The sequence below is a fragment of the Cucurbita pepo genome, chromosome LG13, assembly GCF_002806865.2.
Source record: "Cucurbita pepo subsp. pepo cultivar mu-cu-16 chromosome LG13, ASM280686v2, whole genome shotgun sequence".
In the NCBI taxonomy this organism is placed as follows: Eukaryota; Viridiplantae; Streptophyta; class Magnoliopsida; order Cucurbitales; family Cucurbitaceae; genus Cucurbita; species Cucurbita pepo.
In genome coordinates this window covers 2,107,895-2,134,872 of record NC_036650.1, presented here as the reverse complement: position 1 = coordinate 2,134,872, position 26,978 = coordinate 2,107,895, and the positions used below count along the sequence as shown (strand labels likewise).

Here is a 26,978-nt window from a genome sequence, read left to right as displayed (position 1 = left end):
TAAGTGACCTTACTATCGGCATGGTTATATTTGATGTTGACACGTGCCCTGTGGTTCTGCACGTGTCATATATATTGATATGTGTGAATTGTCTGTGGATCGATATGCTTCCTATATGTTATGTTATGTTATATAATATGTGGATTGTATGATAATAATTATCGTACGATGTGCTCTAGGAGATGTTTGAGATAGGATACGAGAAGGATGCACAAAACGAAATGTAACGATAGGAGTAAGATACGTTCATGAAACGTTAAGGTTAGGTTACATACCGGAGTGCTATGGATAGGAGAGATTGATGAAAGAATACGGTTAGGTTATGGGTAGAAAGGGATAGGTTTGTGATAGATTGATAGAACGATAGCATTAGGGTACATTCTTGTGACGATATGACTAAGGTACGTCACGTAATGATATGTCTGTGATAGGTATAAGAACGTTAAGGCTATGGTAAGTTAGAGAACGATATGACTATGAAGTGTTTACGTTATGACTTGGTTATGATATGATACATTGTATGCTAGATTATTGTGCTTAAGTACGAAATCATGTGAACGTGAATGTATGTTATTTATGCTGCTTAGTTGATGTGATATGAATGCATGTGACGATGTGGGCCCTTGTACGATTATGGCTTGTTGTATGAGTATTGGAATGTAACTGTATGAATTGTATGACATGAAATACGGTAAATTGCATGATACATAACCCCGCTAGGAATATGTATGATATGTAACAGAATGAGAATGAGAATGACATGTAAGCATGAAAACGTGACACGGGGTTATGTTCATTAAATGATGACTGTAGGACTAGTGGGACCTCATGCATATTGTGTGATCATGCATTTGGGGGGATACCCCTATCCCATCACGAGGGTACGGACGCGTACATCCAAATGGCAGGACAACGATCGTTATGCCCTGCATAGCGCTGCCGTGACGGTTTTAGTTTTAACGGGTCCCGGTGGGCCCCCAGAGTATGCCCACCGGCTAGGGACAGTGGCCCAGCGGTGTGCGAACTAGCTGGTGAGCCCATACTCGCACGTATGGGCTGCGTGTAGAGTATATGGTACACGTCCACGATTACCTGTTAGGATTACACCGTAGGGAAAACGAAACAAAACGAAATGAAATGAAACGAAACGAAAGATAGGTCCCATCATTTCATTGCATGTGATTGTTGCATTTAACCCCTATAGTGGGGTCACTTGCTGAGAATTTCTTTAATACTCAAGCCATGTGCTACTACATTTTTCAGGATTAGGGCAAGGCATTCCTGTACGGCTGACGACGGCATCGCAACTCGAGATCATGGCACATGCATAGGATAGTGGTATTTATTTTCTTAGTCTTAGGATAGAATAGGATGTTTTAAACTTAAACGCTTATTTATTTTATTTCGGGTCTTTGTTGTGTCGTTTTAAAGATGTTTTCGAAACACGTAAGTCCATGGCTGTGTTTTAAGATAAAGGTTATGTTTTATGGAATTTAAATGAAGTCTTCCGCATTCAATGTTTATGGTATGTATACAGTAGCGACCTTAAATTAAGTAGAAAATTTCGGGTCGTTACAGATATGATAAGTTATGATATAGTATATGACCATAACACATGCATCAGGTCGTTGTACTTATTTTCTTAGACTTAGGTTAGAATAGGGTGTTTTTAATTTTAATGTTTATTTATTTCATTTAATATTTCATTGTGTCGTTTTAAACATGTTTTCAAACACGTAAGTCCATGACAGTGTTTTAAGATGAAAGTTATGTTTTATGAAGAAGTTTATATAAAATATTTCTGCATTCTATGTTCATGATATGTATATAGTAGAGACCTTAGATTAAGTAGAAAATTCAGGGCCGTTACAATTGGTATCAAAGCTCTAAGTTACAGATTTTGTAAACTAGCTTATGATGGAGGGCTTTGCATGTTCTATGGTCCCACTGCTGATGTCACATCACCGTCTAGTATGTCATGCGTAAGATAAGAAAAGGAAACATTATTGATTGCATATGTTGTTGCTCCTTAATCATTATAAAATATGACTTATAATTGATTTTTGACACTATTTACTGGGTTATAGTTATCTTAATTGTTGTTGGCTTAATTCTATGTTTATTATAAGGTAGAATATGTTATGATTACCTAAAATGTGAATGTAAATTAAAGTATTGATGATGTTTAGATTTAGCAAGGTTGGGAAGCTATAGTTTAGTAAGCTACTAAATGCTAGTATGTACATGAAAATGATTTTGCTATGGAAGGTTAGATGTTTCAGTTAGACGTCTCGAACATAGTTAAAATACGCAACATTATGACAATAGAGATGGAAAGGAATGTACCAATGTAGACTAACAAGTAAGTAGTTTCGAATGAAAATGACCAAAGAAGCTTGATGGACGACGATATCATAGTCTGCTATAGATATTAAAAGCGGTAGTGTCGAAAGAAAATTTCGTCACTATGAAGTATGTAAATATGACATTAAAGTGTTGGTATAAAAACAAATTTTTATTACTTAGAGGACAATGTAATGCAAGAAATTAATTAAATATTGATCTAGTTAATGGAAGGAAGTAAGTTTGGACAACGTGAAAAAGTTGAAATTAAGGTTGAGTTAAGTATTTTAAGGTGAAGCACGTGAGCCACAAACCTACTACACGAATTCTTTTGCAAATGAAATTTTAGACATATGAAATAAATTTCAACCGAAAAACCATGCTAGACATAGATGAAACAAGGATATATAAATTCATAACTTTACATATAACGTCTATTCTTAATGTAGCAGTTGTAATCATGTTTAGACAAACATTTTCTATAACCATGAATGATACAAATTAAAGCATGAAGTCAAACACGTGTTTACATGATTTGAAGTAGTGAAATGGCTCATAGGTGATATATTATTAAACATGTATAGGGTATGTTTAAACCTAATCGGGTCAAACAATCATCCCAGGTTAATCTCATGATCTATGTCTTAAAACATGTTCAATTCTATGTCTTAAAACATGTTCAATTCTATCGTAACATGTATATTTTAAGTTCTAAGCAAACCATGATGCCCACCTATAACACTTAAACGGAATTCAATATAGTTACTTACTTGCTTAACCATACTTAACCATACATTGTATATCGAGGCCGCTATATCATTAGTGTCATCGACGAGGATGGGTTTCAGGAAAGTTGTAACGTCGAGACACACACATTTGTAGGTGTATAAAAACTTTACAAGACTGTCGACGAAGAGGAATCTACTAGAGGAAAAACAATATTTTATAAATTTTTTATATTTTCATTACATTTTTCATTACCATTTATTCCATAGAATTTAAAAAAAAAAAAAAAAAAATTTACTAAAACGAGCACGACTTCAATTGAACATTCTCAATTGGTAGATGATCCTCAGGAAAGTCACATCCACCACTTTTTGCTGCCTTAGCCAGCGGAGCACATGGCGGCGGTTCCACGTCGCTACTAAATCCTTCAATTTTCGTACAGTTCCACTGCAACTTTTTAGGCTTTTTCGACAATTCAATCTTCACATTCGAGACACATATATCTGTGAACGGATCTCCTGAAATTCCCGCCAAATTTGCCGACATTGTAACATTCTCAGCCACCACGTCTCTGTAGTTAATGTTCTTAATCTCTGGCAACGCCGAGGGATCGAACTTATCATCCGCATGATCTTTGTAGTCTCCAGCAATCCAGAAGACGTATTTCATCGTGGATAGAAACATTCTTCGGACGAAAATGTCCTTGACAAAGCCGCCTCGTCCGCGAGCAGTTTTGATTCTGACAGCAGATTCTGTGTTGATTGCAGTGACGTTTTCAATCCTGACGTTGCGGATTCCGCCGGACATTTCACTACCAAGGGCGATACCTGCAGAATCTGGTGAAATGCAAGTGAGACGGCGAATGACGAGGTCCTCGGTCGGCATTCCCAATTTGATACCGTATTCGTCCCATCCACTCTTGATGGCGATGCAATCGTCACCGGAAACAATATAACAGTCTTCAATTCGAGTATTGGAACAGGAATCTGTAAAATTGAATGGAGAATTAGGTAGAGGGATGACGAAAAAAAAAGAAGCCCTCAGATTTTGTAGGTGAAGAAGTAGGGAACCTGGATCGATTCCGTCGGTGTTGGGTACGGTGACTGGAGCCAAGATGGTGAGCCCTTGGATAATCACATTCCTGCTTTTCACCGAACCAAATTAAAATATATATATATATATNGAGTACATGATCTCGATCATGTATGGTCGTGTTACGTTGAGCTCCCCTTTGTGAAATTTATCCCACCAATAAGATCCCTGTCCATCGATCGTGCCGTTTTTACCTACACCATGTCACCAATCCAATTTTATTTCTCTATAATTATTTCGAACCATTTTTACAAAAAAAAAAAAATGAATGTTAAAAGGTAAAGAGAAATAAATAATCACCTGTGATGACAACATCCGTAAGATTAGTTCCAAAGATGAGGCTACTGTACCGTCCACCAGGGGCATCCCTTCCCCTCCCATAAGATGGGAGAACTTTCACAAGTGGCCATTCCGATTCATTCTGCACCGTTAGATTATGAAAAACAAATCTAACTAAGTTGTTAGCTTCATAAAAATAATATACTCATAGATCCAACCTGTGATGCAAGAATTGTAGCTTCTTTATCAATAAAAAGTGTGAAATGACTTGTCAGATTAAAACTTCCTGTCACCCATTTTCCTGGCGGCACGACCAATTGTGCACCGCCATCTGCCGCCAATGTGCTGAGATGTTTAATCGCTTGCTGGAACGCGTGAGTATTTGAAGTTACTCCGTCGTCGACGCCGCCAAACTCCGTCAGCAACACCGAGTGTTTTCGGCAATTGATCGCCTGAAATTCCACAGAGTTCGAACTCAGAAGCGAATTCATGGCGTCCACGGTGGCTAAGCTCATCAATGCCAATACAATCACAGCCGAGATTCTCGCTACGGTAACCTGTCAGAAAAAACACAAAAGATGACTCAATTTCATTTTGTTTCACAAAAACATAATGGTAAAAAATGCAGTTGAGTTTATGGGTTCATCTTTTGTTACATTTTTCAAATTTTCTCAGAAATCAATAAACAAAACCAATCAGAGTTTTGAACAATAACCCATAATTATTTGAAAAACGAATGAAAAGTAGAAGAACAAGCCAACCCTACTCGATCAATTCAAAGAAAACAACGAACCAAAAGGAAATTCAAAGAAAGAAAAAGAAAAATTACATTGATTTTTGTGGATTTTCGAGGAAGATCCATGATGAATTTTTGTTTTTGAGTTTATGATTTTTAGATTAGGGGACAGAGAATTTTATAGAATAATTTAGGAATTAAAAATAGAAAATGAAATTTTTACTATTATTATTATTATTATTTAGAGGCTGAAAATTAGGTTGTAAATGGAACCGTTGAATTTACAAGGATAAAAGTCAAATTAAGGACAATACAACGTTGTAAAAAAAGACAATACAACGTGTAAAAAAAACATAAAGAGTGTAAGGTTTTTAAATTTGGCATCTTGTTTTGGTTTTTTTTTTGTTTTTTTTTTATATATATATATATATATATTAATTCAAAATATAGAGTAAAAATTTGAATCAAATACTATTCAAGTTTGAACAGAGTGTGTGAGAAAGTGACAGAGTCAACCTGCTATAGACGGGATGGACGAACCAAGAAGGAGAGTTGATCAAAGTGAGATCTGAGATTTGAATTTGATCAGAGTACATGATCTCGATCATGTATGGTCGTGTTACGTTGAGCTCCCCTTTGTGAAACTTATCCCACCAATAAGACCCCTGCCCGTCGATCGTGCCGTTGTTACCTATATCATGTCAACATTCCAATGTTATTTCTCTATAATTTTGCTAACCATTTTTTTAATAAAAGAAATGTTAAAAAGGTAAAGAAAAAATAAATAATCACCTGTGATAACCACATCGGTAAGATTAGTTCCAAAGATGAGGCTGCTGTACCGTCCACCCGGAGCATCTCTTCCCCTCCCATAAGATGGAAGAACTTTCACAAGTGGCCATTCCGATTCATTCTGCACCGTTAGATTATGAGAAACAAATCTAACTAATTTAGCTTTGATTTAAGCATTAAAATTCAAATCACCATCCCAAGGTTATTAGCTTTATAAAAATAATATACTCATATTCATAGGTCCAACCTGTGACGCAAGAATTTTAGCTTCTTTATCAATGAAAAGTGTGAAATGACTTGTCAAATTAAAACTTCCTGTCAGCCATTTTCCTAGCGGCACAACCAATTGAGCACCGCCATCCGTCGCCAGTGTGCTGAGATGTTCAATCGCTCGACGAAACGCATGAGTATTTGAAGTTACTCCATCGCCAACGCCACCAAACTCCGTCAACAATGCAAAGTGTTTTCGACAATTGATCGCCTGAAATTTCAGAGAGTTCGAACTCAGACTCGGATTCATGGCGTCCACGGTGGCTAAGCTCACCAATGCCAATACAATCATAGCCGAGATTCTCGCTGCTGCGACAACCTGTCAAAAAAAGAAACAGAAGATGATTCAATTTCTTTTTGTTTCTCAAAAAAAATAATGGTCAAAACTACTTTTGAGTTTATGGGTTCATCTTTGGTTACATTTTGGAATTTTCTCCAGAAAAAGTAAGAATTTAGGAAAAAAAATGTTCTTCAATAAATCCAACCAATCCAAGTTCTAAACAAAAACNAAAAATGAAAAGTAGAAGAACAAGCCAATCCGACCTATCAATTCAAAGAAAACAAAAAACAAAAGGGAAATTCAAAGAGAAAGAAGAAAGAAATTACATTAGTTTTTGTGGGTATTCGAGGATGATCCATGATGAATTTCTTCCTGAATTTATGGTATTTAGAACAATGGAACAAATGATTTTATAGGATAATTTAGAAATTAAAAATAGAAAAGAAATTTATTTTTATAATTATAATTATTATTTAGAGGGTGAAAATTGGGTGGTAAATGAAACCGTTGAATTTACATGAATAATAGTCAAAAGAATGGACAGGTTTTAAATTTGGCATCTTGTTTGGTTTTTTTTTTTGTATCTTTTTTAAAATTGTTTCACTAGGGTGTTAAAATAGTTACTCCCAAATTAATTAAATTCATATTTAAAATAAATTATTAAACGTTTTCTAATATTAATAACTTAATCAATTTAACTTAAATATTTTATGGTTAGATTAGGCTGAATTCGTTTTATTTTTCAAAATAAAAAATAAAAAATTATATCGATTTAAAAGATAAAAAATAAAAGATCAAATAATATTACAACAAAATACTTATAAAAATCACTTTTGTTTTATATACAACTTTCCTATGTGTTTTATCAATAGCAAATATTTTTTTTAATTAAAAAATATGGAGTGAACTATGGTAAAATTTTCCCCATTTAAAAACAAAAATAGGATAAAAACTATAAATATGTATAAATATGTATACATGCATACATATACACATATATACATATATATTGTGTAGATGTGTGTATATTATATATATATATATATATATATATATGATTATGCGACTACAACATTTGCGTAGCTCCGAATACACGCATTGGATCTCTTCCCTCGATGTTCGGAATCGCTTGTAAATCGTTAATTCGTCGGGTGGTGGCTTATTTCTAACACTCCCCTTACTAGATCAAACAGATAAAACTTCATTGAATGAACAAACTTCTCCCTCCCAGACAATCTAATTTCATATATGTAAGATGCGGAAGGTATTTCCTTCTTTATTTCACTGAACTAACTGATATATAATCTGAGAATCACTGTGCAACATGATGGAGATGCGATTGTGCTTTGGCTATATATATATATATATATTTATAATTACTGTCGTACTCAATCTTATCTATATACTATAGATTCTTTAGTTTATCAAGATCTTTCAGTAAGTCAACCACATATGGTTCAAGACTACACGAATTTTTCATACAATGAATAATATCAAATTATAAATAAAATAATCAAAATTATTATTAAAAATTAAATAACTAATTACAACTTCAAGACATAAATCCCAATCGTAAAACAATGTTAGACATAGATGAAAGAAAGATACATGAGTTCATAACCTTCCATATAAACCCTATTCTCGTAGTTCCAATCTTGCGAAGACGAACTTATTATAATCATGAATCATACTAAATTAAAGCATGAAGTAAACAAGGTGATTACATGCTTTGAAGTAGTGAAATGGCTCGTACAAAATTCTTACTCATTATCATATTCATTTTCTAAATTCATACAAAATTCTTTTCATTTAATTTCGTTCTTTTCATTTAATTTCTAGTTCGAAGTTAATTAATTTAATTTCTAGTTCGAAGTTGATTATGATCGAAGTGAGGTAGATAGCTTTGGGAGGGATAATGTAAAAATATTTTAATCATTTTTTTCTTACTCATTTTCTAAGAAGGTGGCTAAATATTATAAATCCACTTGAAATAACTTATTTTCAAAATTAAACTCTTCTTATTTTTGTTTTATAATTTTTTAAGAAAAAGATATTTTATCTATATCTTCATTAAATTTTTCATTACCATTTATTCCATAGAATTATAGAAAGAAAAAAAAATGAAGTCTCTCCTAAAAGGCAGGAATTTCAACCGAACATGACTTCAATTGGACATTCTCAATTGGCAGCTTATCCTCAGGAAAGTCACATCCACCGCTTTTTGCTGACTTAGCCAATGGAGCACATGGAGGCGGATCCACATCGCTACTAAATCCCTCAACATCCGTACAGTTCCACTGTAACTTTTTAGGCTTCTTCGACAATCCAATCTTCACATTCGAAACACAAATATCCGTGAATGGATCTCCCGAAATCCCCGCCAACTTTGCCGACATAGTAACATTTTCGGCCACCACGTCTATGTAATTGATGTTCTTAATCACTGGCAATGCCGAGGGATCGAACTTGTCATCCGCATGCGATTTGTAGTCTCCAGTCATCCAAAAGACGTATTTCATCGTGGATAGAAACATTCCTCGAACGAAAATGTCTTTGACATAACCACCTCGTCCACGAGCGGTTTTAATTCTGACGGCGGACTCTGTGTTGATTGCAGTGACGTTTTCGATCCTGACGTTGCTGATTCCGCCGGACATTTCACTACCAAGGGCAATACCTGCAGAATCTGGTGAGATGCAAGTGAGACGACGAACGACGAGGTCCTCGGTCGGCATTCCGAATTTGATACCGTATTCATCCCATCCACTTTTGATGGCGATGCAATCATCACCGGAGACGATGTAGCAGTCTTCAATTCGAATGTTGGAACATGAATCTGTGAAAATGAATGGCGAATTAAGAAGAGGTATGGATGGAAAAAAAGAGTCCTAAGGTTGTTAAGGTGAAAAAGAAGGAAACCTGGATCGATTCCGTCGGTGTTGGGTACAGTGACGGGAGCCAGGATGGTAAGCCCTTGGATAATCACATTGCTACTCAAGTAAAAATTTGAATCAAATACTATTCAAGTTATAACTTCCATTTGAAGCATAATCCTTAAATACAGAGATCATGGAAACGGTGTGTGGAGTGTAATAGTCATACCTGCTATAGATAGGATGAACGAACCAAGAAGGTGAGTTGATCAAAGTGAGATCTGAGATCTGGATTTGATCAGAGTACATGATCTCGATCATGTACGGGCGTGTTACTTTGAGCTCCCCTTTGTGAAACTTTTCCCACCAATAAGATCCTTGTCCGTCCATCGTACCATTGTTACCTACACCATGTCATCAACCCAATTTTATTTCTTAATAATTGATTTTTTTAATGTTTTTTTTATCCCACATAAGCAAATTAAAAGGTTAAAAAGATAAGAACAAGAAATAATCACCTGTGATAACAACATCAGTCAGATTAGTTCCAAAGATTAAACTGCAGTATCGTCCACCGGGAGCATCTCTTCCCCTCCCATAAGATGGGAGAACATTCACAAGTGGCCATTCCGATTCATTCTGCATCGTTAGATTATGAGAAACAAATAACTACATTAGATTTGATTCAGAATTAAAACTCAAATCATCACTCCCAAAGTTGTTATAAAAATAATATACTATAAGCCAAACCTGAGATGCAAGAATTGTAGCTTCTTTATCGATAAATAGTGTGAAATGGCTGGTAAGATTAAAACTTCCAGTCAGCCATTTCCCCGGCGGCACAACCAATTGAGCACCACCATCGGCCGCCAAAGTGCTGAGATGTTCAATCGCTTGCCGGAACGCGTGAGTGTTTGAAGTTACTCCATCGCCAACGCCGCCAAACTCCGTCAACAACGCCGAGTGTTTCCGACAATTAATTGCCTGAAATTCTAGAGAGTTCGAACTTAGACGCGGATTCATGGCATCCACAGTGACTAAGCTCACCAATGCAAGTACGATCACAACCCAGATTTTCGTCATGGTAACCTGATGAAAAAAAAATAGAAGATAATTCAATTTCTTTTTGTTTCCCGGAAAAATACTTCTTGAACAGCAATTGAGTTTATGGGTTCATCTTTGTATCGGTTACATTTTCAAAGTTTCTCGAGAAAAAATGTAAATATCTAGTAAAAAAAATCTTCAATAAACATAATCAATTAGGTTTTTGAACAAAAACCCATAATAATTTTCAATAACCCAAAATAAAAACCATTCAAAAACAAGATCAATCGAAAGAAAACAAAGAACCGAAAGGAAATTCAAAGAGAAAGAATTACATAGGTTTTTGTGGATTTTCGAGGATGATCCATGATAAGTTTTCTTTTCGAGTTAATAATTTTTAGACTAGGGAACAAATGATTTTATAGGATAATTTAGAAATTAAAAATAGGAAAGGAATTTATTATTATTATTATTATTATTATTATTATTATTATTATTTAAACGATGAAAATTATGGTCATACATGAAACAACTAGATTTACATAGAATATTAGTCAAATACAGCGTGTATGGAAATATAAAGATTGAAAGGGCTTTAAATTTGGCATCTTGTTTTTGTTGTTTGTTTGTTTTTTAAAAATTGTTTTACGAGTATTAGGGTGTTAAAAAAGTTACTCAAGAACGTGATCAAACCAATCCTACTAAATTTATATCATTTAAGTTGAATTATCGACCTGTGTATAGTTTAATTGAATTGGTTGGTTCGTAGTTTATTGCTAAACTTTTTAAAAAATAAAATTGCATATGATATGATTATATCCATATATTTATTTTAATTTTATTTAATTTCAAAGTTATTTTTTAGATTATTATTCTCCAATAAATTTTAAAAAAATAAAATTCTGAAAGGATCGAGATCACAGAACATTTGGAATGCTCTCGCCCTAAACCCTAAACCGTAAACCCTAAACCCTATATACACCTACACATACCAATAAAACACAATAGACACAAACAGAAAGATTAGGTTCTAAATGGTTCTTTATAGTTTCACAACATTTGGAATGTCCTCGCTCGACCAACTCATCAACTTTCACATGAAAAATATGGAGTGATAAGAGTGAGTATATATTCTGTAAGTAGTCTACCTATGAGATTAGCTCCGAGAAGCTAGTCTCGAGTGTCTTTAAAATGTGAGATGAGATTTAAACAACCTAAATGTCCCTAAGAACATAGTGGACCTCTCCATCATCTTGGAATGACTAAGGTAGCTCATTAGGCTGTTAGCAGTATGAACGATGTTACAGAGTCTCCACCACCCTATCCTCTTTAGTACCCCGATAGTGTTATCACAACCCAAGTTGAACCCAATAGCATCTCGCCAAGCGGTAGCCCTCTAGGAGTTGTACCATAGAGCTGCTACGCCTAGATGGGATAAGGTTGTGGTTAGGTGCCCCAACCTTGTGGAAATGGTAAAGGGCCTCCTGAACGGAGTCACTTTACTGTAAACTTATCCTAAGAGGGAGCGTGGGACCACGTAGGTTGATATAGTAGCTGACCGACACATATGGTAGCTCTAGTGGGAGAGTACGCCAGCTAACCTTCCATGGATTTTGTTCACATTATAGACACCATACTTTAGCACCAGATAATTATGAAGTAACATCTTATTTACCCCAACATGGGGCACTCATATATAACAAGTCTGTCATTTAGTCATCCGTACTCTTACTTCAAGATTTTTTCTCTAATAAAATGGTAGTGCACCTCCACATATTTTGTTCTAGCACGAAACATCAGATTTTCTACTAGACGAATGGTTGACGCAATTAAGTGGTACATGATAGTCAACTTTCTAGTACAAATCCTTCATTAAGAGTTTTAGTCATGTACTTTCTTGAGTTGCTTCAGTCGCTACTCTATACTCCACTTTTGTACTTGACAATGATACTATTGATTATCTTTTGTTACACCAAGAAATTATTTCTAGATCGATCCTAAACACATACCCAGTGGTTGATCTTCGAGTATCACAGTATCTAGCTAGTTTGCAGTTATCACTTCTTTTGTACAAAACATCATAATCAATTGTACCTATGACATATCTCAATATCCGTCGAGTTGCATCCAAATGACTCATGACCCCAACTCCATTTTCAAATTCCTTTGATTGGTTCATGTAGATCTCCCAATCCAACTCTCCGAGTAAGAAACTATTTTTCACATCCATCTGCCATAATTTTAAATTTTTACTTACCACAAGTACTAGCGGGACTTGTACAGTAGTGACCTTCGCCACTAGACTAAACGTTTCATCATACTCTAGTCTGTATTGTTGAGAGAGCCTTCAAGCTACAAGTTGAGCTTTGTATCTCTCGATTAATTCATCATCGGAGTTGAATTCATTATTTAACTAAAAAAAAAATTTAAAATGCAATTAAAATTCAATCTTACTTTTTTAGTAAAAATAATTATAAATTATCCCATATTTTCATTTACGTAATGATATACTACAAAATAATTAATGAAAATTTAAGAGAATAATGTGAATTGACTTTTTCAAAATTATCCATTAAAAACTTTCCATAAAATATTACCTCTAATATAGCAATGACAATCATATTTGCTAGTTTCTCAAGTTCTAAACATTTGGATATTTTCTTTCTAGGTGTAATTATTATTAAGTGTTTGGAATTTGATATTTACGTTTCAATCTCGACTGAATTTAAAGTAACGTTTAGTTGCAGTAAAAACATGAAAGAAAGTGGCGGGAATGGAGACAAAAAAGTCATTTTCGTCCCTCATCTCGAATACTCTTATTTTTTTAATCTACGTCAATAATTATTAAGAGACAGCACATCAAATATAATGGTAAGTTCATTAATAAATTACAATGTGCACGTGCACTGCCATGTCATCTATTATGTCTCTTACGTGCTTAGCTATACACCTACCATATAAGCCGCGTGGATTTGTTTCTATTTTTGTTTTTGTTTTTTTAGAACATCACTTTTAAATTTTAAACTTAACAAAAAAAAAATTAAAAAAAATTAAATTAAATTAAATTAATTTTAGTAGAATATTAAATTATCCCTCTTTAAAATAATAATTTATATTTTATCTGTTAAGCTAAGTTTGAATTGATTAGATAAAAAGTTTATTTGGGGTATATAAGGATGGGTAAGTAGGTTTGGAAGAATCTCTGCGACCAACCCATTTGAAAAACTTGAAACGAGTTCACACCCAACCCTATATTTTAGGTTTAGGTTGGGTTGGACTATCGGGTCATTCCACTTGAGAAACTTGAAACGAGTTCACACCCGACGGTCATTCCACTTGAGAAACTTGAAACGAGTTCACACCCGACCCTATATTTCAGGGTTAGGTTGGGTTGGACTATCGGGTCATTTTTTAAATTATTTTAAAAAAATCATACCTATTCACAATACAAATAAAATTAATAACTAAAATTTCTTAAAATTTCTTAAAATTAATAACTAAAATTTCATAAATTTCAAATATCAAACATTTACACGTTACAACGCATCACTACATCGGTTACTCTTTTTAATAGTAATGTACAGTTAGGTTGTAACCTTATTTCCGAACTCGATAAAAAAAAAAATTTAGCTCGCAAACCGAACCAAATCTTTGATTTTTAAAAAAATTCAACCCAACCAAAACCGAAAAAAGATCTAACCCAACTCAACATTTATGATTTGAGTTAAGTAGTTCTGGTTCTCGAGTCATATGAACTCCTTTTATGAGATTTTGATTGGAGAGAGGAACAAATGCTAGCGAGGATGTTTGGCCTCGAAGGTGGGTGGATTGTGAGATCTCACGTCGATTGGAGAGGGGAACGAGTGCAGCGAGAACACTAGACCCCAAAGGGAGTGGATTGTGAGATCGCACATCAATTAGAGAGGGGAACAAGTGCCAACGAGGACACTAGATCCCAAAGGGGGTGGGTTGTAAGATCCCACATCAATGGAATCCTCCCCTTAGTAGACACGTTATAGAAACCTTGAGGAAAAATTCGGAAGGGAAAGCCCAAAAAGGACAATATTTGCTAGCGGTAGGCTTGGACTATTACAAATGGTATCAGAGCCAGGTGTCACAATCGCACTTTTAATGGCAGCGGACTTACGATTGTGCAGCACTCACTTTCCTACGACAAGTGAGCTAAGCCAATTCGTTCTTGCGTCGCCTACGGCCAAGCGACGTATGCTCGAGCCTCTGGCCTCGGTTTTAAGAGAAGGTTTTAGAAAGCGAGGGCAAAGAGAGATTTTCGAAAGAGAGATTTTTGAAAGAGACGTTATATAAGCAAGCAAGAGAGAAATAACAACGGCTTACAGTATATAACCTTGGGTAGGGAGAAGTTGACAACTAGTCGTATCCACCTATAGTACATTCTGAGGCATAGGCATTTCATGTCTGACACGCCTAGACATAATATTTCTGAAAATAAAAGTAAAACACTAGAATATGAAAAGGCATGAATGGTTGGGTTTGTCATGGGCATGCGGAGTGCCAGTGAGGACACTAAACCTCAAGGGGGTGGATTGTGAGATCCCACATCGATCGGAGAGGGGAACGAGTGTCAGCGAGAACACTGGACCCTAAAGGTGGGTAGATTGTGAGATCTCACATCGATTGGAGAGGGGAACGAGCGAGCGAGGATGTTCCACTATTTCCTCCCCAAAATCAGCCTTTGATAGGGTTTAATGGTTTTTTAAAAAGGTTGCTAAAGAAAATTGGAGAAATCAGAGCATTTTGCAGAGGAAAACCATCACCTCAAAATTGCAATAAAACCTAACATCAAAGAAGTCTTCAAATTCATCGCCAATGTTGTCTGCTTTAGCCTCATGGTAATGAATATTGCATTCCCCCCTTTAAAACCGATGTGATGTGAGATCTCATACTCTACCTTCAAAGCCTCACGATAAGGACTCACATTCTACGTCCAAAGCCTCGTAGTAAGAAATGTTTCATTCCCCTCTTCAAGTAATGTGATATGAGATCTCACAACGTCCTCGTTGGCACACAACCAATATGTTGTGGGATCTCATAATCTATCCTTCTTGGAGACGAAGTCCTTGGTACACCACTCACCACTCAATACCCGACTCTAATATCATCGGTAACAACTCAAGTTCACCAATAGCAGATATTATTCATTTTAGCCCATCACATATTACCATCAGCCTCAAGATTTTAAAACACATCTACTAAGGAGAAATCTACATCTACACCGTTATAAGAAATGTTTTGTTCCTCTCTCCAACCGACGTGAGGTCTCACGTAACAATTGAGGATTTGAGCAAATTTTGAGTCTTTTATTTCAAAGAAGTGTGAAGACAAATTGAAGAAAAGATCGTGATGAATAGATATTGAAGTTCACATTAGATAAAGTATCTCTCTTTTCTACGATTTTTTAACTGTGAATAATACAAGGAAAAAAAAAAAACTCAATCTAGCAGCACCAACAAAACAGTCTTGTTCACTCATAAGATACCTGCATCTAACCATAAATTTCACAAACAACATTCATCCATCATTTACTCGACATTACCGTACCGTTCGATCTAATAAAGTTACCTGACTATGGTTTAAGTGAAATTCAGGAGTATAGATCGTTATTACTTACTGGGTTTCCTGTGAACTCTGTGGAAAGAGATGACAATTTCAAACAGTTGATTCCAAGCTCCCCTTGAGAAGAATGAAAGAAAACAAACGGGGTCAATCAAAATGAACCTATTCAAAATCCAAACCTAAAAAAGGGGTCAATAACCTTTGAGGTGAACCTAAGCAAACAAAAGAAAAAGCATTTCAATCCCAACGAAATCATTAGATACAAATTCCCAAAGTTGTTTGAGATGAACTCACAAAGACTCAACTCGAGAACTTTTTCCATAGAGTAGCGTCGTTTATAAAACTCGACTTTCTTCCAAAAGTGGAACTCATAAAAAGAGTTTTAGCTCTTTTGTATGGCAATAAACCTAACAAAGGATCACCAATCTGAGCAAAGCTCAACATGCGTAAGATAAACCATTTCGACAACAAAAACAATCAGCACTTCAGAGAAAGTTGCCTCTATCCCTGAAAGAAGAATGAAACAGAAACTCCATTATAAGGAAACGATCCCTAATATGTACAAACCAAAAGTCTGTTTCATCACTCGGTGTCACTTCAGTCTACATTTTCGACAACCAATTAAACCGATTTCGACAACCAATTAAGTCAGCAGCAGAGAAAACGTCGATTTCCAAAAGATGGTTCATTTAGGGTTAGTGCTTGCTTCTGATATCTACCAGGCTTCCTATTTGGTTCTTAAAGGCTCAATGAACAATGATTCTTCTGAATTGAATACAAACAAGGGGTTGAGTTTTAGGCTCTATCTAGTCTGAAATGGCATCGTTCTACAATTTTCTTGGCATAAAAAGAAGCTATTAAATGGAATGCACTCATTAGTCCATAATGATCTCAGTGAACAGGTGGTGACATATTGAAAAATGGCATTATCATTGCATCACAAAACTTGATCATAAAGCCAAGCAAGAGATTTCATTCCATCACATTAGAAGTGATTTTGGAGCCAATCAAAGGCATCATCACAACAAAATGAAAATTTTCTAACTAAGAACTATAGATTTCTACCAATCAAATCTAGAGAATCAGAATCAAACCAACTATACAGAACGACTCACCGTGGCATCTCCTGTTGAACAAGTAGTAGCAGGTCCGGCTGCTCTTCTAACACTACCAAAATTCTTCCTACTCCACTTTATACATGGCCCCTTAAGATCTACACAACCTTTGTCTCAGAGAATTTGATCTCTTAGACACCGAAGAACGAGAAAAAACCTCGTTTCTTCGGCTCCTCTTCGACCATCACAGCCGTCATACTGTCCTGTTCAACAAGCCTCCAAGCTGCCTGCTCAAAGGCCAAACCCGCCAATGTGGGTGGCTTGTTCAACACCAGAGGGTACCCTCTGTTTGTGCTACGAATTACCTCTGAATCCTCAGGAATTGCACCCAATAAAGCCAAGCCCAACATCTCTTGTACGTCTAGCACAGACATCATATCCTCCCCTTTGATCATATCAGTCCGAACCCGATTCACCATCATCTTAATGTCTCGAATTCCATCACATTCAAGCAATCCCGTCACCCTATCGGCGTCTCTCAAGCTCGTGATATCCGGCGTCGTTACAAGAATCGCCTCATTAGCAGGAGTAATGGCGGTAATGAATCCGGCGTCAATTCCAGCCGGACAGTCGATAATAATGAAATCAGGACAACCTTCTTGTCTAGCTTTTAGCGCATCCACAAGCCAAACCAATGCTTTCCCACCAAAACCAATCGGTAATTTCGACCTAGGCTTCGAAATACAAAGCAATTCAAAATTCGACCATCGTTTATCCCTCACCAAAGCCTGATCCAACCGGCAATCCCCATTGAGAACCTCAACAACCGTGTAATTGACACGATTCTCAAGCCCTAAGAGAAGGTCGAGATTCCGGAGGCCAACGTCCGCATCAATGGCCACAACAGAGAAGCCAAGACGGGCCAGGGAAATGCCGACATTGGCAGTGGTGGTGGTCTTGCCAACGCCGCCTTTACCAGAGGTGATGACGACGACGCGGGGAGTGTCACCGGCGAGCTCCGGCTTCCGATTCCATTGAAGGACGGATTTAACGGGGGTGGAAGAGGGGGATTTGGGGAAGGATTTAGGGTTGGGGATTGGGAAGGCTTTGGAATGGAAGGGATTGAAGATGAATGGATTGGGAAGAAGGTGAAGGATTCGCATTGTCCTGAACGCAAGAATTAGGGCATACCAACCCCAACAGTAAGGATTTGATCACTTTGAGACACTGGAAATGGAAGACTGAATGTTCCTCTGCGACAGAGACTGAGAGATCGGATATTTTGAACGAGAAAAAAATATAAAATAAAAACAAGAAAATTAAATTTAGGAAAAAAGAAAGCGCGCCAGGTAGGGGTCGAACCTACGACTTTCTGCTTAGGAAACAGACGCTCTATCCACTGAGCTACAGGCGCTTGTGTTTGAACACGATCTAACAATAATTATATTTATTCAATAAAATAAATAAATATCCTAAATGTTCACAATTTACTTTGGTTAAGGTCTCAAGATATTGAGTATTAGAAATGTTCACTTCTCCATTCATATTTCAATTTTTATTTCCACTAAATTTTTTTATTTAATTTTATTTTTGCGGAGATTTTAGAATTCGAGAAGATCGGACTACTCTAATATATAGTTATCTCTTAATCTTTGTTAAGATAGGATGAGATGATAGGTACGAGAGTCGTGCCCCTAGATTGAATCTGTTCAGATAAAGAACATGGTCAATATGAGTAGTTCTATGTGAGTATAAAATAGTTGGCAGAAACAAGGTCGCCTATCAAGATCAAGAGNAAAAAAAAAAAAAAAAAAAAAAAAAAAAAAAAAAAAAAAAAAAAAAAAAAAAAAAAAAAAAAACTTATTTCTAAACTTGTGATTCAAACTACTCCGCAAAATGTTTGATTAACACCACTTAAATGATTCTAGCATGCAAGTTTTAGAATACAAGAATTTGCAAAACGAAAAACTTAACTTTCAACGAATCTAAAAAGAAATTATATTCATTTCAATTTAAAACGTGACGTTTACAATGAATGAAAAGAGGGTTATACTCTCAAAGCAAAGCTGCTTTACAAAGGGGAGGGAGTGAAGCAGCTCGATCAATAGAGAGAGAAACCGTCGACTTTCGAAATTAGGAGTAAAGTGTTAAAACGCCCCTACCATCTTTTTAAAACGCAATAAACATTTGATACTTTACTAAGGGGAAAGAGTGAAGCAGCTCGATCAACAAGGAGAGGAACCGTCGACTTTCGAAACTATTAATAAAGCGCTAACGCATCCCTACCATCTTTCTAAATCAACAAGCATCCAAAACTTTAGTATGTAGAAGGAGCGAAGCAGCCTAAATTAAATATTTAAAAATAATACATGTTTTAGCCACCGACATTTAATGACCTAAAACCAATATGAATATACCTAACCCAATTATAGTAGGTCAAGAAATTTCAACCTAATTCAATCCTATCCACCAACACCTCTGGACTTAAGTAAAAAAAGTACACGTTAGGATTGGAAGCAAACCAGTAAATTTCATTCATGGTCGGCCATTATAACTCAAGTGAACAAAAAAAATGTATGTTGGGACCAAGGTTGTCCCCTTATGGCTTGTCATGAACACGATCTTGCAACTTTAGCTTCGAAGAACGCTTCATTATTTTGTTTGGGGGTAATGAAAGAGAGAATTTGAGATGGAAAATGAGAGTGTTCTTTGGTCATAACAATACACCAAGTATTGTATTTTGATGGCTGCTGATGTAGTTCAAATTACAGTCCATGTTGCTCTAATTCTTGGTCTTGGAAAGCTGTTCATCATTGATTTAAAGCTGTTGTGGCTTCAAATGCCAATATTGAGCCCCCAACAACACCATGTGGGATGCCAACTTTGGTGGTTCCTGCTCTTTTTGCTGCTACTTTTCTGGGCATTGCCTTGACCATCCTTAGCTTAGACCACCCTACGTGCTCGAGTTCGGTTTTTTTTTTTTTTTCACTTAAATATGTCTTCCGTAAGTACCTTTTCATATATTTCATTTATTTACTTCTATGATCCGAATATATCTGCAGAATAAGGAGGGGACAAAGAAGTTTTCCTCATCTCTATCCCGTTCCTGTCTCTTATTTCAACTCTCATTCTTATGAAATTCTAATTTATTTTTGCAAGAATTGGGACGGGTATTCACTATAAAATAATTTCTCCATTTTTTAGAAAAAATATTTGTTTTTAATGGATAATTTTCATTTTCTAATATATGTCACGTCAAATTTTCTAAGTACAACCGGAACATAATATATCATCTAATAACGTATCAAATGTTTAATGATAGTTCAACATGTACCTCTCGTTCACCTACTTGTGTACTCTATTTAAGTTGGTTTGGGTTATAAGCTCTACTCAGGTTATTCGAGTCACCAACTCAACCAACTCCAAATTTCGATTTGGTTCCAAAAGGTTTTTACAACCCAACTCAATCTCTCTACACCACTAATTTTGATCCGTAACTAATAGTATATTGATTTATCCACCTCGTTTTTTTGTTTCGAAGTCAAAATTTTATGTGATACCATAATGGGAACTAAATTCAAAGGGTTAGAAGGTGATTGATGGATACTAGAGCCATGTCCAATTAATACCTTTCACCCTTGTCCCTCGTCAACAATATATCATGTTATTCTTTCGTTAGAGCAATAAGATACTTGTAATAATCCAACTCCACCACTATCAAATATTGTCTGTTTTGGTTCGTTATATATCGTCGTCAGCCTCACAATTTTAAAACGCGCCTATTAGGGAGAGGTTTCCACACCCTTATAAGAAATGCTTCGTTTCCCTCTCAACTGATGTGGGATCTCACAATCGACCCCTTTGGGAGCCACACTGTCCGATGTCCGACTCTAATACCATTTATAACAATTCAAGCTCACCGCTAGCAGATATTGTCTGTTTTAACACGTTACGTATCGTCGTTAGCCTCACAATTCTAAAACATGCCCATTAAGGAGAGGTTTTCACATTCTTATCGGGAATGCTCTGTTACCCTCACAACTGATGTGGGATCCACAATCTATCCTCTTGGGAGCTCACCGCCCGATGTCCGGCTCTAATACCATTTGTAATAGTTCAAGCTCACCACTAACAAATATTGTCAGTGTGAGATCTCACATTGGTTGAAAATGAGAACGAATCACTCTCACGAGAGTGAGAAAATCTCTCCCTAACTAAAATGATTGTTATGAGTGGCAACATGAGATGTGTGGTTTCATAGGATTATTACATGACAGCAGACAACATTAATAAACAAAGCATTGACTTCTCAACAACATATTACACTGCACAGATTTGCGAATCCTTTTCAAAGTCAACTCTACAGCAGACAAGATTGGAATCTATTACCAACATTGCTAGTTTAGGACCCCCTAAAATACCTTTTAATTATGTAACCAAAATAAAGGTTAAATGATGTAATTATGCAACTTTCTACCCTCCGGCCCAATCGTACGCATCAAAGATTAGGGTCGTCTAACTTAACCCTAATTGGCACATAGAGTTCGAACGTCTGTAATCAACTCTAAAAACCGTGGACCACCGTCATATGGTAAAAATTAAAATTTTGATCCTATTCAAGAACTCGAAAATAAGATATATTTCCACTCTATACCTTTGATCATCCTTTTGGCGATCTAGAGTATTTTTTATGATCGGAGGTTTGGCGTTCTTGACTAGGTACCTTATGACAAAAGTCAATCTTGACTTAAATTTTATAATCGAGTAGGTCAAAAGATAGAGTTTTCTTTTTCGTTTTACTTTTTAATTTCTAGATGTTACAAATTATCATTTTCTTTTTATGTTGTGATTTTAAATTAATTTCTGTTTGGTTTTATCGTTTAGTCAAACTTGACTATAGTCAAAGTTGTGATTTTGTATTGAATAGGTCCACAAAGTGGGGTGGAGATGGAAAGCTTTCTTCGGTCCCGTCCCACTATAATAGGTCATTATAATGATTATTGACGTGTACGATTGAGTCTCATTTATGTTTTAAAATACGAACCAAAACACTAAGGTTTTATTGAACATCGCTATTTTTTACTTGAGTATGTAGTACTTCTCTACACACGTCCCATGCATGCATATATGGACCTACAAGATAGGCTCATATACGTACCCCTATGCCTGATTAAAGCTAGCACACGCTCAGACTATTTAAAACTACAAAGGAAAAGGAGCCCATATAATATTATCGTGTACATGTTCGTACTAATCATAACGTGAAAGTATTTTGATGCTCGTGATATACAAAATACATGAGGTCCCATAAAGCACCTCCTACTCTCTCAAGTTTATACCTTAAATTAATGATGCGTCAAATCACTTCAAAGTTGAAAATATTACATTAAAATTAAAAATAAACTTAGTAATTCTTTTATTCATATTAATATTAATATGTGTATTGTAACATCTGACGATAATATAAAATGCAATAGATACGTACGAGCCAACATGAGCATAACTCAATTGGTCTGAACTACTCATTTTTTATCGAATGTAGTTTAATGATCAATTAACCCATTGATTGAACGTATCAATTCGAAGAGATACTTAAGTGGGAGTTTAGCGGGCTTTAACGAGCTTATTTAAATTAGTAGCTAGTCAGTGAAGTCACTCTAGCATATTTGTCATGAAGTACTACTAAAAGTGTCATTCTTTGAGGTCAATGTGACCGAGTCGTGGTGGACTTTACTCCAACTTATAGAAATTTACACTCAGTCAACAAAATCGAGCTATTCCAACAGAAGACATTCATGATANAAAAAAAAAAAAAAAAAAAAAAAAAAAAAAAAAAAAAAAAAAAAAAAAAAAAAAAAAAAAAAAAAAAAAAAAAAAAAAAAAAAAAAAAAAAAACTACATAACGAAGAACCAATTTAAAAATCATTTTAAAACTAAATAAACCCTTGGACTCTTGACCCCTTCTTCTTATTTTCTTTAATATTCAATTTTTAAAAAAATTATAAATTTAATCCCGAGTTTTAATACCCCTTCCAATATTAGCTCGATAGAGATTGATATCAGCTCCAAAAACAGCGAGAGAGAGTTCAAACCGATCAATTAGACTCATATTAATCCAACTGAATCAAGTTGGATCAGACTAGATGGGTCGAGTTGTTCAATCAAACTAATATATTTAAAAAAAAATAGATAAATAATTTAGAGATTAGTTCGGTAATGAATAAATATAGAAAGAAAAAATGGAATATTAAAGCAAAAGAAAAGAAGTATTATTATTATTATCAATAAATGAGAATTTAATTAAATCAATTTTGTCAAACTTCATATAAAATGATAAAAATTAATTACAATTACTTTAATAATAAAAACCTTTTACATATGGTAACAAATCCACTATGGTCAAATATTATCAAATTTTTAAATTTTCTCATTTATTACATTAAAAATTAATAAAAAAATCGAGCTGTACTCCATAAAAATAATCTTATTTTAGGTAATAAAATCTTATTAAAACATAATATCAGTAACATGCCAAATAATTAATGCCTCAGTAACTTTCCAAAGTTACCATTCCCACCATTTAATGTTCTTTTTCCCGATATTAATTTTGTAAATTAACGCCATAAATTGCATTAATATCTAATTATATTTAAAACAAAATTGGACTTTTTAATTTGGTAACCCTTATTAATGATTAGAAAGAAAAAAAAAAGTGAAAATAGAATTAAAAATATATTCCAACTGCCAATCAGAAGCCGACACGATGTTCACAATAATTTTATTATAAGAAATAAAATTAGGAAAATATTAAAAGTGGGGCCCATCTGGTTTCAACAAGTTGGCACTCACCAAACTTCCTCTTTCACACACCCCCAAAATTAGGAAAATATTTATCTTTTTTTTTCCCCTTTTTTTTTTTAATTTAAATTACAAGAATTTTCTCGGAATCCAAACACCCCACCATTTTCCTTTCCATTTTCTCGGGAAAATGTTAATATTAATATTAATATTAATACTTTAGAAAATTAGGTAATATTAAAAATTAAAAAGGGAAAAAAAAGAAAAAAAAACAAACTAACGCCACGCCGTGGTGACGGTGAGAGTCCGGCCCATCCAGCCGAAGCAAATTCCTCCGTTTTCTTCCTTCACGGTGAACCCCGGGTTGACTCGGTAGCCTGAACTCAGCCGAGTTTTCATCGACTCAGCTACGGTTTGACTGATCGGCCTTGCCTCGAACCCAGCCATCCCCAGCCTGGCTCGCCATTTCCCAGCCACCTCGCATCTTTCCACTCGGTCTCTCCCCTCGCAAGCTAGGGAATTGGCTAACTTTCGTCCGATCCCTTCCTCAACCTTCACCCGGTCTGGATGGTCTCTCTGCATGGTCGAATCAATAGACTCGAACAATGAACTGTAGTAGATACACGACTCGGCTACCCGAGCCTTAAATGGAGCTGTATTCATGTTCAATTCTTGCTCCATTACCGTCACGACGGTGGGTGCCAACGCCTTTACGCTACGGAGAAGCTCGTCGCGGGGATTCTCCGTCGAGACACTCTCGTCCGGCATTCGGTATAACTTGAATGCGAAATTCACCGCTAGTAATTCGTCCGGCTCACAGCCGAGTAACTCCCGTGTTAACTCGGCGAGTTTATGTCTTACGATGTTGAATTCGAACCCGACGCCGAGTTCGTCTGCGAGTTGACTCAGCGACTCGCCGACTTGTTTTAACCTCTCCTCGCCGCCACTCTCCGCCGTCACAACCGCCGTTAGCTTCACAGAAACCTTCCCTTTCTGGCGGTTGGAGAGGAGGTGAATTAGGTTCATATACTGACCGCCTTTTCCGATGTCGAAATCCACAACATGCATTTTCCGATCGTCTTCTCCGATCGCTTCAAGAATCGCGAGATTCGCCGCCATGAAAGCGAGTTTAAAGCAGGGAGAAACATCATACAGCAACTGGGTCGCCGCCGTGTGTTCCTCACCGTAAATCTCCATCACCGGCGGCGGGAATTCCACCGGATTCACACGCGATTTCAGAGCAAACACCATAAATTCCGCCAATTTCGAATTCGAAACAACCACCGGAGCAAGAATCTCATCAATACCCTCTAATTTCCCATCGGAAATCGCGGCGGCTGCCTCGATTACAGATTGTTTCCAAGAATCAGAAGCTTTGGAAGCGACAGAGGACGAGGTAGACGAAGAACAGGAAGAAGAAGCAGAGGAAGTCGGACTTGGATTCTGCGCCACCGTGGGACTAATCAGATTATAAATCGTTTCACACCATGGACTATTCGAGTTCGTAATCACCGAAACGGCGTCGCTTCCATCATCATCATCAATATCTTCAAGAAGCTCTTTCTCCAATTCCTGAAGGCGATGATTCATAATCATCTTCTTCTCCGTGTCCAAACTCTGCAAATCCCTCACCGGAACCACCCCATTCGGCTGTTGACGAAGCTGCTGAAGAAGCGCGGCGGAGCTCGTGCCATAAAGACGGTGGGATTGAACATCCGGCGACGGCAGAGACATAGTAGAGTAGAAATCCAAATTGGAAAGTGGTGAAATCGGATGAGCAAAAGCTCTGGGCTTAACAGAGCGGAGGAAGAGGTTGTTGAGAGGAAGATTATGGTGGTGGGTATGTTGAAGATCGGCGAGATTCCGTTTTCCAAGCAGAGAAGAGGGGATTTGCCGACCGATCTGACCGGTGGTCGGATCTAAGAAAGCACCCCCGGGGAGCTGCGATCTGTATGGATTCGGCTGAGATGGGTTGGGGATGGATCTGCCGGCGGTGTAGAAATCCGGCGCGCCACCACCGGTGAAACCAGATTGCATTTTTACAGAACAGATTCCTTCCCTCTCTGTATTTTCTCTCTCAAAATCACAAAATTAAAAAATTAAAACTGTGAATTCCCAACCCCAAAACAGAGAATTTATAATATATATATATATATATATATATATATATATAAATAAATAAAGGAGAAGAAGAAGAAGAGACAGTTAAATAATCCTTGAGAATATAACGGAAGAAGATTTTAGAGAGAGAAAGAGGAGAGAGAGAGGGTTTGATTTCAAGTTTTTCAAAATTTTCAAGCGGATATCTATCAATCTATGATATGAATCGAANTTTTTTTTTTTTTTTTTTTTTTTTTTTTTTTTTTTTTTTTAAATTGAATTAAAATTGAATTTAAATGATTTATGGAAAATAAAAATGGGGAAAAAACTGTGGACCGTTGGATGCTGGTGAGATGGGGTTGGGTGGCGACAGTTAAGAAGAATTTGTGGTGATAAAACGAGGTAGACCCAACCCATGCTCCTTACTTTCCACGAAACTTTTGCTTCCCTCCCCTCATCATTCCCCACTCTCATCCCTCCGCGCGTGGACTTACCTTCCATTAAATGCATTTCTCTTTAAATATCATTTCAGAAATAATATATTTATTTTTTAAATTTATCCAAATTACATGCACTAAAATTTTTTTTTTTTTCTTTTAAAATTTTTAATTTTACTAGTATGATAATTATTAGTTTTTTCTTTTGAAAATTATTATCTTTTTCATTTTCCATTGCTCGTTACGAATTTCCTTCTGGTTTTCATGGCTAATCTTACGTTCAATTTATCATCAATAATAGTCACGTTACGAATTTCCTTCTGGTTTTCATGGCTAATCTTACGTTCAATTTATCATCAATAATAGTCACTACTGCTAGACTCGCTCGATCGACTTCGTCAAGAAATCCATTTAGGAAACAAACCACCATTAGAGAAGAAGGGAACTCATAAGTGAAGTGTATGTAGAACGTGAGGAAGGAGGTTGATTCAGTCTTGTCAATTTTCTTTGATTTTCAAGCCAATTTTGAATGTATTATGTGTGTGGATTGTTAGAGGGTCA

At 36.0% G+C, this 26,978-nt stretch overlaps 4 protein-coding genes and 1 non-coding gene across 6 annotated transcripts; all 5 read right to left on the bottom strand.

Moving 5' to 3' along the window:
• Positions 1 to 3,366: 3,366 nt before the first annotated feature.
• On the bottom strand, positions 3,367 to 6,877 carry LOC111808329 (probable polygalacturonase). The gene is made up of 6 exons (XM_023694250.1): positions 6,845 to 6,877; positions 6,216 to 6,557; positions 5,969 to 6,089; positions 5,693 to 5,867; positions 4,140 to 4,210; positions 3,367 to 4,055 (listed from the first exon to the last, which is right to left on the bottom strand). The coding sequence occupies exons 1-6, from the start codon at positions 6,875 to 6,877 to the stop codon at positions 3,367 to 3,369; spliced, it is 1,431 nt and encodes a 476-aa protein (XP_023550018.1).
• Positions 6,878 to 8,600: 1,723 nt separating this feature from the next.
• LOC111808328 (probable polygalacturonase) lies at positions 8,601 to 10,816 on the bottom strand. Its single transcript, XM_023694249.1, has 6 exons — positions 10,771 to 10,816; positions 10,142 to 10,480; positions 9,910 to 10,030; positions 9,621 to 9,795; positions 9,438 to 9,508; positions 8,601 to 9,354 (listed from the first exon to the last, which is right to left on the bottom strand). Exons 1-6 carry the CDS (start codon positions 10,801 to 10,803, stop codon positions 8,651 to 8,653), a joined length of 1,443 nt encoding a protein of 480 aa, XP_023550017.1. The 5' UTR covers positions 10,804 to 10,816; the 3' UTR covers positions 8,601 to 8,650.
• A 4,981-nt stretch (positions 10,817 to 15,797) lies between these two features.
• LOC111808327 (putative septum site-determining protein minD homolog, chloroplastic) lies at positions 15,798 to 18,351 on the bottom strand. 2 transcript variants are annotated; one of them, XM_023694246.1, is made up of 2 exons: positions 17,143 to 18,351; positions 15,798 to 16,144 (listed from the first exon to the last, which is right to left on the bottom strand). In XM_023694246.1, the coding sequence occupies exon 1, from the start codon at positions 18,243 to 18,245 to the stop codon at positions 17,274 to 17,276; it is 972 nt and encodes a 323-aa protein (XP_023550014.1). In that variant the 5' UTR covers positions 18,246 to 18,351; the 3' UTR covers positions 15,798 to 16,144; positions 17,143 to 17,273. The 2 variants fall into 2 exon arrangements, with proteins under 2 accessions (XP_023550014.1, XP_023550016.1); XM_023694248.1 differs by lacking the exon at positions 15,798 to 16,144 and adding an exon at positions 16,263 to 16,534.
• A 72-nt stretch (positions 18,352 to 18,423) lies between these two features.
• TRNAR-CCU lies at positions 18,424 to 18,496 on the bottom strand. Its single transcript has one exon. It is a non-coding gene; the product is annotated as a tRNA-Arg (tRNA).
• Positions 18,497 to 23,824: 5,328 nt separating this feature from the next.
• Positions 23,825 to 26,066, bottom strand: LOC111808326 (scarecrow-like protein 8). The gene has a single exon (XM_023694245.1). The coding sequence runs from the start codon at positions 25,915 to 25,917 to the stop codon at positions 24,157 to 24,159; it is 1,761 nt and encodes a 586-aa protein (XP_023550013.1). The 5' UTR covers positions 25,918 to 26,066; the 3' UTR covers positions 23,825 to 24,156.
• Between the last annotated feature and the right edge of the window lie 912 nt (positions 26,067 to 26,978).